Raw genomic sequence first — 18824 nt, 5'->3', positions numbered from 1 at the left:
CACGCGCACGCGCACACACACACACACACACACACACACACACACACACACACACACACACACACACACACACACACACACACACACACACACGCACGCACGCACGATGCAAACTGGTCCAATCGTCAAGTCAATGGGATCCAAACCACAGCTAACAATGAATGACCAGCAGGAAGGAACGGCAGATGCTGCTTTATATGGAGGGAGGGAGGGAGTGACTGATGGTAGGGGAAAGGAGAGGGAGGGAGAGGTGAAGGAGGGATTGGGGGAGGGTAGGGGAAAGATCCTGGGTAGGTGAGGAGGGAGAGTGGGGGGTTTGAGGGAGAGGAGGGGGTAGGAAAGGAGGGGGGAAAGTGAGGGAGGGGAGGAGGGAGAGTGGGGGAGGAGGGGGAATAGAGGGAGTGGGTGAGGGAGGTAGGGAGTGGGGAATAGAGGGAGAGGAGGGCAGTGGGGGAGGTCAGGAGGGATAGTGGGGGGGGATAGGGGGATGTGAGGAGTGGGGGATAGAGGGATAGAAGTGGGTAGGGAGGGGAGAGGAGTTATGAAGGGAGGGAGTGACTGAGGGTAGTGGAAAGGATAGGGAGGGAGAGGTGAGGGAGGGATTGGGGAGGGGACGATGTGCGGGGAAAGAAGAGGGAGGGTGAAGAGGAGGGGGAGGGAGTACTGGGGGATGGGGGGAAATGCGTTGCGCCTGCACAGTTTGGAGCTATGCATTAGTGGTGGAATATTGCATTGGGGGAATGGGTTGCATTGGGGGAACGGGTGCCTGGTGGAATATTGCATTGGGGGAAGCAGACCCAACAGGTCTGCACTTAGTCTAGTAATATACTAAATATTACTATTAATAATAACCGCAACATAATATCCCAAATGTATACTCAGTGTCCTTACTGATAAAAACCAGCACGCCCTAAACCACCTCAACACCCCATCCGCTTGTGACGTCACTTTCGGAGAACGGTGTACTTGTACTCCAAGGTCTCTTTGTTCCACAACACTCCCCGGGGTCTCACCATTCACTGTGAAAGTAGCACCTGGGTTTGAGTACCCAAAAGGTAACACCATGTATATAACCAAATTAAACTCAATTTGCCAGTGCTCCTTCCTCTTACCCAGCTGATCAAGATCCTGTAATTCTTGATAACCTTCTTCACCGTTTAGTGTCATTTGCAAAATTGCTAATCATGCTTTGCATATTCTGATCCAAATCCTTGACATGGATGGCAGACAACAATGACCCCTGAGACACACCACTAATCACAGGCCTCCACAACAGGAACAAGTCTGGCTCCCAGTCCTCTGACAGTGCCCCATTTGGCTGGCCTCCAGGTCGAGGTAATGGCCGATCGGGGATCTATAGCCAATGCTCTCCCATGCCTTCTGGCCCAGTCTGACTCCAGTCAGAAACTTTGGAAGCTGGAAAAGCAAACACTCCATTAAAAATTACAGAATGGTAATGATCCAATGCTCAGCATCATTTCGGGTCCTACAAATCCCACAAAAAAAGCTTTAAGGCTTAATTTTACATCTGCTGGCTTCTATTGAGGATCTTGACAGAAATTCTTTAATCTGTACTTCTGCTGCTCTGCTTATCTCTTGTTTGGGTCGATCAGAAGGCCACACACAGACAGGTTTAAATATTTCTTAAAGGTAGGAGTGGTAGCCACCAGCAGTCAGCTGCAGCTGAGAAATCAAAATCCAGTCAATAGGCAAAGCACAGACTTCTGAATACGTATTGACCAAAACTATTTTAGCAGGGAAGATTAAGTTTTTTTTGCCAAAAACCAAATGTTTATACATCTAATAGATAAAATGAATGTTTAACCTGGCATTTCTCAAAAAGGTTCCCTCCCCCCCCACCTCCCATTTCATGGATTAATGATTTATTAATGCTTTAGAATGTGGCCTAGTACCATCTACCTCTAAGTGTAGCTCAACTTTCTCTCACACACTGTAGAACTGATTGCCCCCACTGCACAGGGTAAGGAAAGATGAAGGGTATACTTTGAACTCGGAAGTTTGTGCCTTTAACTTACTATAAAGTAATAATGTAATTAAATTATTTTCACATATGGTAACATTATTCTGACTTTAAGACTTCAAAATAATTGTAGTAATCAAGAACGACAACATTTTAAAATTAGCCCGTCTTTTTAAAGGAACTCATAGAAATTTAGCTACAATTGCTTTTTCAGCAAACAAAACTTGAGACTTTTCCAATGTAATTTTTCTCTGCCTTAGCGAAGAAAAATAAGTATTTATTTCTCCCTTCAGTTGCTTTTCTCCACCTGGCCTGGCCACATAACCACCAGATCAGACTAGTGTGGAGTGGACTTTTATTTTATTCCTTATTGTGCCAGTATTACTCTGCATAATGACCAACAGAAAGGGAATTAACTTTGGAAAAACTCTTCCATTCCTTGGAAAGTTGGAATGTTGTCTCGACTAATGCCTAAAAACAAGTATGTGAAGTTGCACGTTAGAGCTGCGTTTGCACCATTTACCAGGAAAACAGCCATCTGTCATCTTTTGTCTGTTAAAATTGTCTTCAGAGTCTCCAAAATATTAATGCAGATAAAATTAGTTAACCAGTTAGAAAGATCGGTAATTGCATTGTTGTTTGATTCTGATAGTTTATAATTCTATTATTATAAGGCACACTATGATATATGGTTGTTTAATGGAGGCATTTAACTTCAGATTATGGCAAAATAAATAATTTATAGCAGCAATTTTAATTGACCAGCCTTCTGATTAAGTTTTGAACTCTCCCACCTGCTTTCAGATGACCAATTACATTTTGTGCCTCGAGACAATCTGGCTGGAAAAAAAACGGACTATTGATTTGGAATGAAATAGGAATAAAGCACTGTTGCTATTTTTGGGAGAAAGGTCTTGTTTTAATGTATTTCTGTGTTGGAGCCACAACCAATTAGAGCTTTTATTTTTTTTTAAAGCAGAATATAGATTGAAAGGGAAAGAGGATTTGTCATTATTATTTTGCTAATTTAAGGAATTGAACCACATCTAAGGGCTTTGGCTCATTAAAAATTTCATGGAAACAGTTCAATGAAAACGTTTCCATATGCCTTTCCGATTCATTCTATTCCCTCTGAAGGGTTCCCAACTCACGCACTGACTGGAATCATTTCAGAGAACATATCTGAGAAATAGGTCCTGGGCAATGATATACTGGCCATGTGAGTCTGTGGTACAACTTGTGTGGGCTTCTTAAACACATAGCCTATTTTCCCCTTTGGACTTTGAAGAGTGAATTTTAAAATGACTGCAAACGATTTTTTTAATATTGCTGTAACCGCTAATCATTTTATAGCGTAACAAAATAATCCTGATTAAAGTATTCCATACTTGACCAATTTCACAGCAGCTCAGTAGTAGTACACCCTGTGAATTTTAATTGAACTGTCCAGTCCAAGAGTGTCTCAAGTTCTACTCATGCTGCATGTGAAGTTTGCTATCTTTCAGTAAGCACTTAACAACAACAGGTTCCATTTATAAATGTGATATTAGTTCAATGAAATGAAATGTTCCCAGATACTTCATGGAAAAAATATCAAAGACAATTTGATTTAAAAAAAGCACATATTGGAACATAGAAACATAGAAACATAGAAAATAGGTGCAGGAGGAGGCCATTCGGCCCTTCGAGCCAGCACCACCATTCATTGTGATCATGACTGATCGTCCCCAATCAATAACCCGTGCCTGCCTTCTCCCCATATCTCTTGATTCCACTAGCCCCTAGAGTTCTATCTAACTCTCTCTTAAATCCATCCAGTGATTTGGCCTCCACTGCCCTCTGTGGCAGAGAATTCCACAAATTCACAACTCTCTGGGTGAAAAAGTTTTTTCTCACCTCAGTCTTAAATGGCCTCCACTTTATTCTAAGACTGTGGCCCCTGGTTCTGGACTCGCCCAACATTGGGAACATTTTTCCTGCATCTAGTTTGTCCAGTCCTTTTATAATTTTTAATGTTTCTATAAGATATCCCCTCATCCTTCTTAACTCCAGTGATTACAAGCTTAGTCTTTTCAATCTTTCCTCATATGACAGTCCCGCCATCCCAGGGATCAATCTCGTGAACCTACGCTGCATTGCCTCAATCACAAGGATGTCCTTCCTCAAATTAGGAGACCAAAACTGTACATAATACTCCAGATGTGGTCTTACCAGAACCCTATACAACTGCAGAAGAACCTCTTTACTCCTATACTGAAATCCTCTTGTTATGAAGGCCAACATTCCATTAGCTTTCTGCACTGCCTGATGTACCTGCACGCCAACTTTCAGTGACCGGTGTACAAGGACACCCAGGTCTTGCTGCACCTCCCCCTTACCTAACCTAACCCCATTGAGATAATAATCTGCCCCCTTGTTTTTGCCGCCAAAGTGGATAACCTCACATTTATCTATATTATACTGCATCTGCCACGCATCTGCCCACTCACTCAACCTGTCCAGGTCACCCTGCAACCTCCTAACATCCTCTTCACAGTTCACACTGCCACCCAGCTTTGTGTCATCTGCAAACTTGCTAGTGTTGCTCCTAATTCCCTCTTCCAAATCATTAATATATATGGTAAACAGTTGCGGCCCCAACACCGAGCCTTGCGGCACTCCACTCGCCACTGCCTGCCATTCTGAAAAGGACCCGTTCACTCCTACTCTTTGCTTCCTGTCCGCCAACCAATTTTCTATCCATGTCAACACCCTACCCCCAATACCAAGTGCTCTAATTTTAGTCACCAGTCTCCCGTGCAGGACCATATCAAAGGCTTTCTGAAAGTCTAGATACACTACATCCACTGGCACCCCTTCATCCATTTTACATGTCACCTCAAAAAATTCCAGAAGATTAGTCAAGCGTGATTTCCCTTTCATAATCCATGTTGACTTGGACTAATCCTTTTACTGCTATCCAAATGCCCCGTTATTACCTCTTTAATAATTGACGCCAGCATCTTTCCCACCACCGAAGTCAGGCTAACTGGTCTGTAATTCCCCGTTTTCTCTCTCTCGCTCCTTTCTTGAAAAGTGGGATAACATTAGCTATCCTCCAATCCACAGGAACTGATCCTGAATCTATTGAACATTGGAAAATGAACACCAATGCATCCACTATTTGTAGGGCCACCTCCCTGAGGACCCTGGGATGCAGACCATACGGCCCAGGGGATTTATCATCCTTCAGTCCCATTTGCCTACCCAATACTATTTCTCGCCTAATGAAAATTTCTTTCAGTTCCTCTACCCCTTTAGATCCTCGGTCCTCCAGTACATCTGGGAGATTGTTTGTGTCTTCCTTAGTGAAGACAGATCTGAAGTACCTGTTCAACTCTTCTGCCATTTCCTTGTTACCCATAATAATTTCACCCGTGTCTGCCTTCAAAGGACCCACATTTGACTTTGCTACTCTTTTTCCCTTAACATATCTAAATAAGCTTTTACTGTCCTTCTTTATATTCCCGGCCAGCTTCCCCTCGTACTTCATCTTTTCAGCCCGTATTGCCCGTTTTGTTTCCTTCTGTTGTCCTATGAAAGTTTCCAATCCTATGGCTTCCGGCTTCTCTTTGCTGTGTTATACATATTATCTTTTAGTTTTATTCTATCCCTGCCTTCTCTTGTCAGCCATGGTTGCCTCCTACTCCCCTTAGAATCTTTTTTTCTTTTTGGAATGAAATGATCCTGCGTCTACTGGATTATGCCCAGAAATTCCTGCCATTGCTGTTCCACCGTCATTCCTGCTAGGATCCCTTTCCAGTCTACCTTGGCCAGCTCCCCTCTCATGCCTTCATAGTCCCCTTTGTTCAACTGCATCACTGACACTTCCGATTTAACCTTCTCCTTCTCAAATTTTAGATTAAAACTAATCATATTATGATCACTACCTCCATGCGGTTCCTTTACCTCGAGTTCTCTTATCAGATTTGGTTCATTAAACAACACTAAATCCAGAATTGCCTTTTCTCTGGTCGGCTCCATTACATGCTGCTCTTGTAATGGTCTTTGGAACAAGTAACCAAAAGATTGGTCAAAGAGATAGGTGTTGAGGACCATCTTAAATAAGAGTGGGACAAATGCTCAGAGGTTTAAAGAGGAAATCCCAGGATTTTGAACCAAGGCATCTAAAGACAAACATCTCAAAGATGCATATTAATATTGAGAATGCAGACTAGGCCAAATTCAGAGAGTTGCAGAATTCGCAGAGGGTTGAGGGGTGTAGGATGTTGCAGGTAAATGGGAGAGGTGAAACCAAGAAGCCATGCCAGACCAAGAACCAATTTACTTTAGGGTAGGATCACTGCCTTACAGCGCCAAAGTTTGTACGGAGTTCTTCCCATGACCAGCATGGGTTTTCTTCGAGATCTTCGTTTTCCTCCCACACTCCAAAAGCGTATAGGTTTGTAGGTTAATTGACAGTGCAAATGTATAAATTGTCCCTAGTGTGTGCCGGGTAGTGTTAATGAGTGGGGATCGCTGGTCGGTGTGGACTCGGTGGACTGAATGACCTGTTTCCACGCTGTATTTCTAAAACAAAAAAACTAAAAGATGGACACAAAGTGCTGGAGTAACTCAACGGGTCAAGTCGCATCTCTGGAGAAAAAGGATGGGTGACGTGTTGGGCCAGAACCCTTCGGACTCTGTGAGTCTCAAGAAGGATTCTGACCCAAAACATCACCCATCCTTTTTCTCCAGAGATGCTGCCTGACCTGCTGAGTTACTCCAGCACTTTGTGTCCAACTTCGGTATTACCCAGCATCTACAGTTCCTTCCTACACATCATCACCTGTACTGGCCCCAGAAAGATGCAAGCGAGACCCAGCAAATTTTGGTGTGAGGCCATATGTGTGGGGTGCAACAATCATGTGGGGAATTATTGCATGGCAGATAGTTTGCCACTTATAATAATACACAATGCCCTCCATAATGTTTGGGACAAAGACCCATCATTTATTTATTTGCCTCTGTACTCCACAATTTGAGATTTGTAATTGAAAAAAATTACATGCTGTTAAAGTGCCCTTTGTCAGATTTTAATAAAGGCCATTTTAATATATTTTGGTTTCCCCATGTAGAAATGACAACAGTGTTTATACATATTTCCCCCCCCCCCCCCCCCCATTTCAGGGCACGATAATGTTTGCGGCACATGGCTTCACAGGTTTGTAATTGCTCAGGTGTGTTTAATTGCCTCCTTCATGCAGGTATAAGAGAGCTCATAGCACCTAGTCTTTCCTCCAATCTTTCCATCACCTTTGGAAACTTTTATTGCTGTTTATCAACATGAGGACCAAAGTTGTGCCAATTAAAATCAAAGAAGCCATTATGAGACTGAGAAACAAGAATAAAACTGTTAGACACATCAGCCAAACCTCAGGCTTACCAAAATCAACTGTTTGGAACATAATTAAGAAGAAAGAGAGCACTGGTGAGTTTACTAATCGCAAAGGGATTGGCAGGCCAAGGAAGACCTCCACAGCTGATGGCAGAAGAATTCTCTCTATAATAAAGAAAAATCCCCAAACACCTGTCGGACAGATCAGAAACACTCTTCATGAGTCAGGTGTGGATTTGTCAATGACCACTGTACGCAGAAGACTTCATGAACAGAAATACAGAGGCTACACTGCAAGATGCAAACCACTGGTTAGCTGCAAAAATAGGATGGCCAGGTTACAGTTTGCCAAGAAGTACTGAAAAGAGCAACCACAGTTCTGGAAAAAGGTCTTGTGGACAAATGAGACGAAGATTAACATATCAGAGTGATGGCAAGAACAAAGTATGGAGGAGAGAAGGAACTGCCCAAGATCCAAAGCATACCACCTCATCTGTGAAACACGGTGGTGGGGGTGTTATGACCTGACCATGTCTGGCTGCTGAAGGTACTGGCTCACTTCATTGATAATACAACTGCTGATGGTAGTAGCATAATGAATTCTGAAGTATATAGACACATCCTATCTGCTCAAGTTCAAACAAATGCCTCAAAACTCATTGGCCGGCGGTTCATTCTACAGGAAGACAATGATCCCAAACATACTGCTAATGCAACAAAGGAGTTTTTCCAAAGAGATAGGTGTTAATGGTCGATGCATGAGTGGCCAAGTCAATCGCCCAATCTAAACCCAATTGAGCATGCCTTTTATATGCTGAAGAGAAAACTGAAGGGGACTAGCCCCCCAAATAAGCATTAGCTAAAGATGGCTGCAATACAAGCCTGGCAGAGCATCACCAGAGAAGACACCCAACAACTGGTGATGTCCATGAATCGCAGACTTCAAGCAGTCATTGCATGCAAAGGATATGCAACAACATACTAAACATGACTACTTTCATTGACATTACATTGCTGTGTCCCAAACATTATGGTGCCCTGAAATGGGGGGACTATGTATAAACACTGCTGTAATTTCTACATGGTGAAACCAAAATGTATAAAAATAGCCTTTATTAAAATCTGACAATGTGCACTTTAACCACATGTGATTTTTTTCTATTCCAAATCTCAAATTGTGGAATACAGAGGCAAATAAATAAATGATGGGTCTTTGTCCCAAACATTATGGAGGGCACTGAATAGGGAATGGGAACTAAGAATTCCAGGACACCTCCCCTGGCTAAATCAGAAGTTCAACGTTCAAGGGAAAACAATCAATGGCAAGACTACAGTGTTCAAGAAGGAACTGCAGATGCTGGAAGATCGAAGGTACACGAATGGCAAGACTACAGTTGGGCATTTGCTGTCTCCTTGATTTTATTTATTTGTTGCTGCCGCATTCCTCGGGTAAAGCCAGCCACTGTCTCCAGCCTTAAAACTGCACTGGGCAATCCATTTACAACAAGTTAGGTTAAACTTGAATGGGTTAATCATAGAAGCTTCCTTGAAAATAATATGGAGATTACTAGCAAAATGGAGTACATTCAAAGTACAACTGCACAATAAAACTGCATGCAGGATAATTGAGCAGTCCAAGTCAAATCATCCTTTGATTGAAAACTTTGACAAAGGTTCGAAGCTGTAATGCATTTAAAGAGACATGGCAATTTCTCTCAATAGTCCTCTTTTCTTTGAAAAGAGAACAGACTGTCCGATTACCTGTCTTGGGCAAAGAAGTGGCTAAAATTGATTTGTGGTGTTGGTAGTTTTGGCATGTTTAAATTTATAGGGTGTGAAAGTTAAAATGAGGTAATTGGTTGATGGGCTGCTAAACACTTACCGGTAAATTCTACATCTTGAGTTAATCCTGTTTGGAAAGACATTGGCAATCGTGCAACCTTACTGAGTATTAAATATGGTTCTTGTTGCAGAGAACATGGGGGGAAAGCTCATACTGAGTGTAAAAAAGAATAGGGTAAATTGTAGTGTGGAGGACAAGAGGTCTGACTTGAGCTGTCAATATGTTTCTTCTCCCTCACACCTTCCCTGCTCCTGTTAAAGCACATATGATATTAATGTTCACTTCAGTAGTTTCAATGGCTTCTTTCATTGCTTATAAATTAAAGCTGCTGGCACCTAATCTCAGTGAAGATTTGGTTACAGAGCAGGATGTAGGAGGAGAGTCAGTAAGCATGGCTGGCCACACCCCTACCCCCTAAGTGAAAGAATGCTGAGAATGGGCATACCAGACATACTGAGCGAAGAATTGCATTTCATACCTAAGATGTCTGCTGTTGTTTAGGCACAAGCTAATAAGTAGTAATGCATTCCATTCAGTTTTATGTGCAAACTTCCTTTAAAGCCACTTCAGGAATGTGTTTCAACAAATCACATACATTAATGACAGTATAAAAGTAACTGTACCCCGTCCAGAAAAAATATAGTTGAAAATAGTTCCAAGATGTTTACCCAACTTATGTTTTAACTAGAACAGTGGGGGGTCACATACACTGTGTATTTACTTTGTTTGTCTCAAAGCTACAGGATAGTAGACTCTCATTAAAAAATCTTTTGAAATATTGTTACCTAATAGATGTTATTTATAGCTCCCACTTGAATAGAGTATACAGACACATGTTCCTTGTTGTATCTCACTAACCCCCCCCCACCTTGGTTGATTAGAGAAATATTCATAAGTAGGACAACAGAATTTACCTTGGAAATTCTAACTGATCCTATTTCACTGATACAGAATCAATATCCATATAATCCAATAAGCCTGGGAATCTATGGATTTATTTTGTATGTAACATAAAGACACAGGGGATAGATTTAAATGGGAACATTGGATTCATTTTTAGCAGGATACAATAATGGAAAAAATAAGTTTTTTTGTTTTTACAAGGGACCTTAGCAGTACACAAAGAACATTCATGAATGCTCTTGGAATCTAATCAAACATATTCCCTTTGAGTTTTGTGTTGCTGCTCAAGAATTTGAGCCTTATTAATGCCCAGTGCTCAAAATCTGCCAGCTTCTATGTGTGATAATTTTAGTTAGGTCTTAGTTGTGTGCTGCTTTAGATACAGTAAGCTATATATTCCACCTATCACTTTGGTTCCACGACTGTGCACCCTCTAGTGCAGATAAAAGTCAACGTTGAGTCGAGAAATGGTGGTGGAAGCAATAATATCTTTGCATAAGAACAACTAAAATTGATGACAATTATAAAACTTAACAAAAGCAATCTGCTTTTTCTCTGCTGTGTCACTTATGGATTCACGTCATTAATAACATACATACTGTATTTGTATTGAAATTGAATCAATATGCAGATATAAAGCACAGCAAACATCAGTAGAGGTAGGTATGTTACAAAGCCTACCTGAAGCGTCTTTGAAAATCTGCCGCTGAGGGTGTGCGCGATTTTGGCGCCGTTTAGAGGGGGCGGGTTTAAAACGCGATTTTCTCTAGGCTGTTCAAATCGAAGATGTTCAGCCTAGTTAATTATTAACGAAAAATCGCTGGAAGACCCCGTCGCAAAAGCTATTATTAGGTTTAAAGGCCTTGAATAATAGTTATAGTAGTTTAAAAATCAATCTCTAAACCCGCACCGCCAGCAACCGCAGGGTCTCATAAAGCAGATAGCAGAAGGTGGGCTGTATATTTTTACATTAAAAAGGGCTTCTAAAGATCCCTTTATACAAAGTTTAATATTGCGAGTAGCTCAATTTGGGCCCACTATATCGCGCAGTATTTTTCTGGGCATTTGGGGCACAAATCTACCGCAATGTGAACGTTCTAAACCAGCGCGTTCCACAGGGACCCACTGGAAAGCTGATTTAAATGGGCATTTATTTACAGCAATTGAACACTGAATTCCTTCCATTTGGCCTATAAATTAATGTAAATGAGATTTAAAAATCATGTTTTATTGTGAATTATTTGTGAATATTATTTGGACATTTAGGCTATTTAAAAATGTTAATCATTTATTAAGAAATGGATAGATGTTTAGATCTAGTAATTGAAGTCTGAAATTAGCTACAATTAGGTAACTAACTAATTATATGCTTTAATTTCAGGTCATCCAAGTAAGATTATTTTATATTTGTTTCAGAATGCTTCAATCTATGATAACTGAAAATTTCATTCAGTTCTCTTAATTTTTAAGAAAGTTATGGGCTTTTGACTGTTCACGATCACAACTTTTTTGTTATGTCCATAGAAAATCAATAGGGAACAAGATGCTCATTTCCCAGTATGAAAATGGCCATAACTTTTTAAATACTTGAGATATGAAAGTGAATTAGGTGTCAAATTAAACTTATTTTTATGCTTTATCTGATGGGATAAATTACAGACTTGATTTTTAAAATCTCAAAATTTTGTAACATTGCTAGTAGAGGTATTAACAAATCCAATGCAGTAAATTCATATCAGGTGGCATCATAAATAGTGAGTCTGATGTTTGAACTGTGCATTATCTTGATCTGAGCCACATAAACATTAGTGCCATCAAATCATTTATTATTTTGTCCCAATCTCAGTTGTTCTTTTTTTGTCATAGGCTATGTTGTGGTGAATGTTTTGCTGACAGCAGAAGCATGCCATTGTGAGTCTTGCACTGAAGGATTAGGAAATTTGATTTAATCATTGCAAACTTATAAAGTGGTAATCCTCAGATTTACAGGTTGTAACATAATCATAAATGTATTTTAAAAATTCTTAAGTTCGGAAAAAAAATCATTAACACAATAAATCCCATAACCAACACATTAACACCAGTACAATAAATTGTATATTATCCCCAGGGTGATAAGAGAAAGCAGAATGTTCAGAAATAAACTCCAGGACTACAGGAATGTAAGCAATACCAAAGCAACAATGTTAAATCTGGTTGTCATTACAGGGAATGGTCACAGATTCTTTTCTCATAATGTCAGCAGCGTAAATGATACAATGCATTACAACAATACTAAGATGGTTTGCAAATGTTTCTGAACAATACTGCTACCTGTTCGTATGTTTTGTCAAGTATACTATATTTATTTTCTCTTTTTTACTCTTACAGGTGCAACAGATCTTGGTCCCTTCTCAGATCCTCGGCAGTTTGGGCTTTCTTCGCTCACAGAAAGCCGCTTCTCCAACCCCCGAATGCACTACCCAGCCGCCTTCACCTACACACCAACTCCAGTTACAACTGGCATGTCTCTAGGTATGTCCGCAGCTGCACACTATCACACCTACTTGCCACCGCCTTATCCTGGCTCATCCCCTAACCAAAGTGGACACTTCCAAACCAGCAGTGCACCCTATCTCTACTATGGCACCTCTTCTGGATCCTATCAATTCTCCATGGTGGCAGGGGGAGAACGCTCGCCCTCCAGGATGCTGCCACCTTGTACCAGTGCATCAACTGGCAGTACACTGCTTAATCCGAATCTGCCCAACCAAAATGATGGTGTTGATGCCGATGGTAGCCATAGCAATTCTCCCACTGTGTTGTCTTCCACTGGAAGGATCGATGAGTCTGTCTGGAGGCCATACTGATCTTTTAATTCTATAAGAATACATAACAGCAGCTTGGAAAAGAACATTATCATTTAAACAGTGCCTATTGTACAGTTTTTAACTGGAAGAAAATCTAATGGTATGACTGCTCAGTGAACTCGTACAGTATTTCAGGACATTTCTGTACAGTTCAACATATGCACATGACTTGGGCTATTTTTAAGTAACCCCAACCACCTCCTCCACTGAGAGAACTTAGCACCTTGTCCAAATACATGAAGCAAAGTCCTAAATGCACAGCAAAGGAAACTTTGTTTCACAAAGGTGGGCCTTGCACATAATATCTAAGAAGTGGCAGAGTGCAAATTGCAGTAATCATTAAAGCAATGTTGTGTGTGGCAAAGAAGTGGCTAAAAATAAGGGAAAAAAGGACTCTAAGCTTGAAGATGAATAGTCCTAGAAGATGTAGCTACCCACTTTAGCGTCTTTTTATAAGTTGTCTAGGAGCAAAACTGGCTCACAATTTGAGTTGTATGCATTTGGTTGCAACTGTGCATAAAGGGCAGAAATGTTCTTTTTTCTAATACATTTCTTGAGGAATGCCCTTTAAATGTAAATAGACTGAAGTTTTTTTAGTAACCATTTATGTAAGCATTTCTGTTAATTGAAAGTTTACTGCAGATTTCAAGAGGAGTTTCTGTTCTCTTGAAATGGTTTTGTATATACTTACAACAAAATTGTCTTTCAATTTCAAATGAGATGTATCCCATCTGGCTTGGAGCTATTTTAATCCACTATGTTCTTTAATTTGAATATCGTTTACTTATTAATTGAATGGCTCCTTGATCCTGGCCTACAGACATTAAAATGGTAACGTCAACATTGCCGTCAATATACTATAGTATCTGTAGTTGTCTGCATACTTGAGAAACAATGGCAATAATTTATATTATTTTAATATTCAAACTCATGGGTTACTTTAATTAAATGGCAATTCCCCCCTAAAATTAGAATCCTCAAATTATTTAGTTACTAAATATTGAATATAGGAATATTCTTTGCAGTTCATGCAAGGAGCATTGGGAATACTATTTGTTAATCACTCATTCCACATTAGTTAGGTTCCCTTAAAACTGATATAGTGTATATTTATGTATTATTATTGAAAGAACATTTCTTTGAGGATCAAACAGCAATATTTTATTTAAAGGTATATATTGGTCGAAATATCCTCACACAATTGATACTTGAAGAATATTGTCAAAGGGATATCCAAACATGTTGCTGTGTAACAGCGCTATACACCTTTACATATCCAAAGCTCTGTTTATCAATCTAAGGATGAGAGCTTTCTTTTGGCTTTTGTTATAAATTTAACTCATGTTTTCCAGAATTTTGCTTATAATCCAATATGCTAATCTAATTAGGATCGTTGGTGTTTTATAACAGAATCGGTGCAGTTAGGGGAATACCTTGAAATCATGAAATTATTGCCTCTTAAATATTTTCAAAAGCCCTTTAATCAGTGAATTTAAAACGTACCTTACTATTCAATGCCAGCAGCCAAAAAGGCACGATTTCAGAATTAATGTTTCCTTTAAACAATCAGGTCCACAATGTAAACAAAACAAAAGGCAGAAAGTACTGTTTATGTTCTACTTATTTTCCTTCACGGTGCATAATCGTGAAGGTGATTTGATGCCCATTTCAAGTTTCTTTTAAGAAACAATAATTAGATGGAAAGATGTTTCGTACACTCACTCTACTTCATACACAACTACATCTGTATAGGCATAAGTTTGTGACTTTTTCCATTTGAATATGAACGGCTCTGGTAATAACGAGAAGGAAACACTTGCACGTAGTGAAAATTTGAAGTGAATGCAGTTGAAAACATACAGCAGACCGTAGATATCATGAATAATGAATCATATTTTAAGCAGGAATACCTTGTGGTTTGTGGCATGATTATTTTGACAGAAAAGTGGCTACCATTAAGGTAATTAATCTACTTTACACTCAGGCAATGTCTAGATTCTCGATGAGCAGAAACTAATTTTAGGCCATTAATTGTTATTATTGAAATGTGGTTAACACTTAAAGTTTTAACTTATATAGCTAAAACCACCTTAGAATTTATTGGCGTTACATCTTTAAGCAAAATTAGTTTGTGTTCAAGTAGAAATGAATAACACAGCCAAATAATGACTTCACTTCAGAAGTACTTAATTGACCATAAAGCACTAAGGGATGTCCTGAGGCTTGAAAGTTCTTTCCTTTTATTATCATACCAATGTAGAACCTGTATTGATTCAACTGATATGCTTGTGCAGAACCTGCCATACATTAAAGTAACCCAGGTACTTGATATGTTAAAATTGCCATGCCTATAAATCTTAGAAAGATTACACAAAAAAAATGTGTATTCAGTCTTTGTAACTTTAAAAAAGCACAAAATACATGAGGTACATGAATGCAATATCTTATCCTAATGCTTCCTTAGTTTCAAATGCTTCGTTCTATTCTGAGACTATTTTATGTAATAAATAAATGTCAAATATTTTTCAATATTTAGATATAGCAAGCTTTTTTTTTAAACTGTAACATTTTCTTGTGTGAAGCATGCTTTTGTGGACCCAAGGTTCTATTTACATTAAAGCTGGACAACTTTATTGATATTATTTATTGCAAGTGGTAGCTTGAAGCAAACCACCAGTCTACATTTATATATCTGTACAGGTAATGAGTTCGATAGTTTTCAGCAGCATTTAAAAAAGCAGGTGTCAGGTTACACAACTCAAGGTTGAATTAATCAAATCTTACTGCCAGTGCAAGCTGTTACCTATTTAATAAGAGGTACTTTATTTGTTTAATGTAATTTTTATTGCTAAGGTGGATTTTTAAACATGTGTTTTTATATAAAATGATTTTTTTTAAACATTCTTTGTTAGGATGCGATATTTGTAGGGCTGCAGGCAGCAATTTTGGAACAACGCTTAAGATTTTATACAGTCAAAAGCACATCCAACTAGATCCACTATCCACCAGGTTGATGCAACAATTACTAGACATTTGTGATATCATGCAAATTGTATACATGGATTTTTTTCATTCAGTGCGGATTTTCACTCCAGGTGTGAACATTTTGGTAGGATTTCTGATCTGTTAGTTTTCTCTGGTACTAACTGTTAACATGAACTAGCAGAGAATTACAGAGTAATTTAATGTGCAGAAGGGGACTATGCAGCCGTGATAAGAGCTATTTAGATGTATCCTGTTTTCCAGTCTCCGTCAGTGGTCCTGTAGGCTGCTACTTATCAAATGTTCATCAGGATGATGAACATAAGATGAGAGTTTCTGCCTCCACTACCCTTTCAGGCACTGTACCACAGACCTTCATAATAACAATTAAAAGAACATGTTTCAAATTTCTTCTAAACTTTCTGCTATTCACCCATAATCTATGGCCCTGGTTTATCATGGGGTTATGTGACACCTTAGGCGATTCAAATATACAGTAGACTTCATAGGATTGCCAAATACTTGATTGATTTACATGGTGGCAGCAGATAAGTCCAAGTTTAATAAAATAGCAAAAAATAATTGATGGAAGCTTCAATAAACTCTAATAGGATCATGCAATTACAATGAATATTCTATATCTTGGAATATTACATAGTTCCTTACTATGCCAATATTTTGGATTGGCACTGAATATTCATCTCTCCATTTTCCTTTTTCTTTGATGATGGTAAATAATGTTGTCATTTAATGCAATATCCTACTGTTCTATTGACAAAATATTGAGTAGGAATGAAATATTATCAGATACAAAATGAAAACCTAGCATGGGAAAATCAAAACCCCAGATTAAAGTGTATCTGGTTTTGTCTTCGGAAAAGGCTAATCTGCTTTCCTCCAGAAACTAGGAATAGAAACAGGGGTTGCTGTTATAGAGGCAGAAGCACTGATTGAGATATTTGCTGTGTAGAGCAGTTCATGTCAATAATTGATGAGCACAGCTGTATGCTTTGAATGTTTCTAGTATTTGGCAATCATACCACTAATGTAACTGATGGTAAAAATAAGCTTGGGTTATAGGTTTCATGCTGATTTGTTTCCAGTGAAAGCCATGTTACAATTTGTTAACCTAACATTATGAAAACAATACTCTTAATAATGAAAGGCACAGTAGAGCTTAAACTAAAATGACTGAAACAAGTCCAAGGTGAGCCTCATCCATCTCAGATTTAGTCATGTTATCTTCAACTCTCGATACTCTTAATCACACAAAACTATTTTTAGGAATGTTATAACATTTTGAGATTTAAAAAAATCAAGCCTATAATTTATCCCATCAGATAAAGCATTAAAAAAACCCTTTAATATTTACCCAGTTCACTTTCATCTCTTCAGTATTAAAAAAGTTATGGTCATTTTCATACAAGGAAATTAACATCTTGTTCCCTATTGCTTTGTATTGACTTAACTCAAAAGCTGTGATTGAGGACAAGGGCCGTTTTACAATCCTATCTGTATGTACTGTGGAAGTTTTTAGTCAGATATTTAGCATGAAAATAGTGATCATGGATAGACAATTACACAATACAGATAATGATCATGTTGCCGATATCGGGGCCTAATTAACCTATTTCGCATCATCAGATTAAAATTAAATTACACCTAAAACTAGATAAGATATTAAGTACACGACCTACATACCTTTTGTTTTAGCATGAACTTGCGATCCGTGATTTTGAAGGTCTTGAATTTGAGCCCTGACTTTCAAATCCAGCGATTCAATAGATCAGCAACGTGCTGGAAAAAAAGCGCGAATGGATGACAGAACGGGATTTCCTCTACATCATAAGCTTGTTGTATGAGGAAATCCCTCCCTGACAACAAAGAAAAACCTGCAATTTACTCCTCCCCCCCACAGTATCTCGAGTCGGCAGATCTGGGGTGCCACTGACGGCAGGGATTGTAACAATGATACTCTTTTTTTTGTCTTAAGCAGTTTATCATGCAGTTCATATTTGGTATTCTATAGTTTGTGATGTGAGACACACAATGGAAATCTGAGCTTTCTAACGCAATTGCTACATAGATAGTTGAGAAAAAAGCACACATTTTAATCTGTTCATTATTTTTGTTTAAGTAAATCAGACATCATTCTGCAGTTTTGATTTCAATGGTATACTTGCACTTCGGCGTTTTAATTTTTTTAACTTTTTATAAAAATACAAGCTTTTTTATTGCTGTTATTCAATAATTGCTTTGTACTGAGTGTACTGTACAAATGCATTGTGTTTCCAAGCCATTGCCATCATTGATTATGAATCACTTTGCTATGTCTTAAAAGGGAAGAAAGCTAAGGTAGTGGTTTATGTATCACCAAACCACAAAATTCCTTGTCTGGCATTTTGTCATGATTGTAACATTGATTTAAGTTTGAATTTCATTATCAATAAAATGGCATTTTGTATTAATTCTGTATTAACATTCTTGACCATTTGAAGATGCAGCAGAATGATATGTGACTGTGGGTTCGAGTCAAGGACTTCAAACTTACAATGTTCCTTCCAGATTTCCCTTGTACATTCCCTTATAATCTTTTTTGGAGTATTTAGCTGTAGAATTCTTCACTATGGCAGGTTACCTTTGGGCACTTTAGGTGTCATATTTATTGCTGCCTGACCTGCTGAGTATTTCCAGCACTTGTTTTATTTCAGATTTCCAACATTTGCTTCACCACTTCATTAGGGCTCCTAGAGGCCCCACTCAGTTAAATGTTGCTTTGATGTCCAAGGCAGTAACTCTCACCACGCATATGCAAATTAGCTCTTGTATTCTATGTTTGGAGTAAGACTGAAAAGATGCCCAATGCTGCAACCCAAAATGAGGGCCCGT

The 18824-nt window shown here is 38.9% G+C and overlaps 1 protein-coding gene across 2 annotated transcripts in view; it reads left to right on the top strand.

Moving 5' to 3' along the window:
• Positions 1 to 17284, top strand: part of runx2 (RUNX family transcription factor 2) — a 156610-nt gene extending 139326 nt beyond the window's left edge. For both annotated transcript variants that reach the window (XM_033021333.1, XM_033021332.1), the window contains one exon: positions 12475 to 17284. In XM_033021333.1, the coding sequence (XP_032877224.1) occupies positions 12475 to 12953 (479 nt within the window). In that variant the 3' untranslated portion in view covers positions 12954 to 17284. The remainder of the gene's footprint in view (positions 1 to 12474) is intronic.
• The last annotated feature ends 1540 nt before the right edge of the window (positions 17285 to 18824 follow it).

Source organism: Amblyraja radiata, chromosome 5 (assembly GCF_010909765.2).
Source record: "Amblyraja radiata isolate CabotCenter1 chromosome 5, sAmbRad1.1.pri, whole genome shotgun sequence".
Taxonomy (NCBI): Eukaryota; Metazoa; Chordata; class Chondrichthyes; order Rajiformes; family Rajidae; genus Amblyraja; species Amblyraja radiata.
This window is presented reverse-complemented; position numbering and strand designations above follow the sequence as displayed.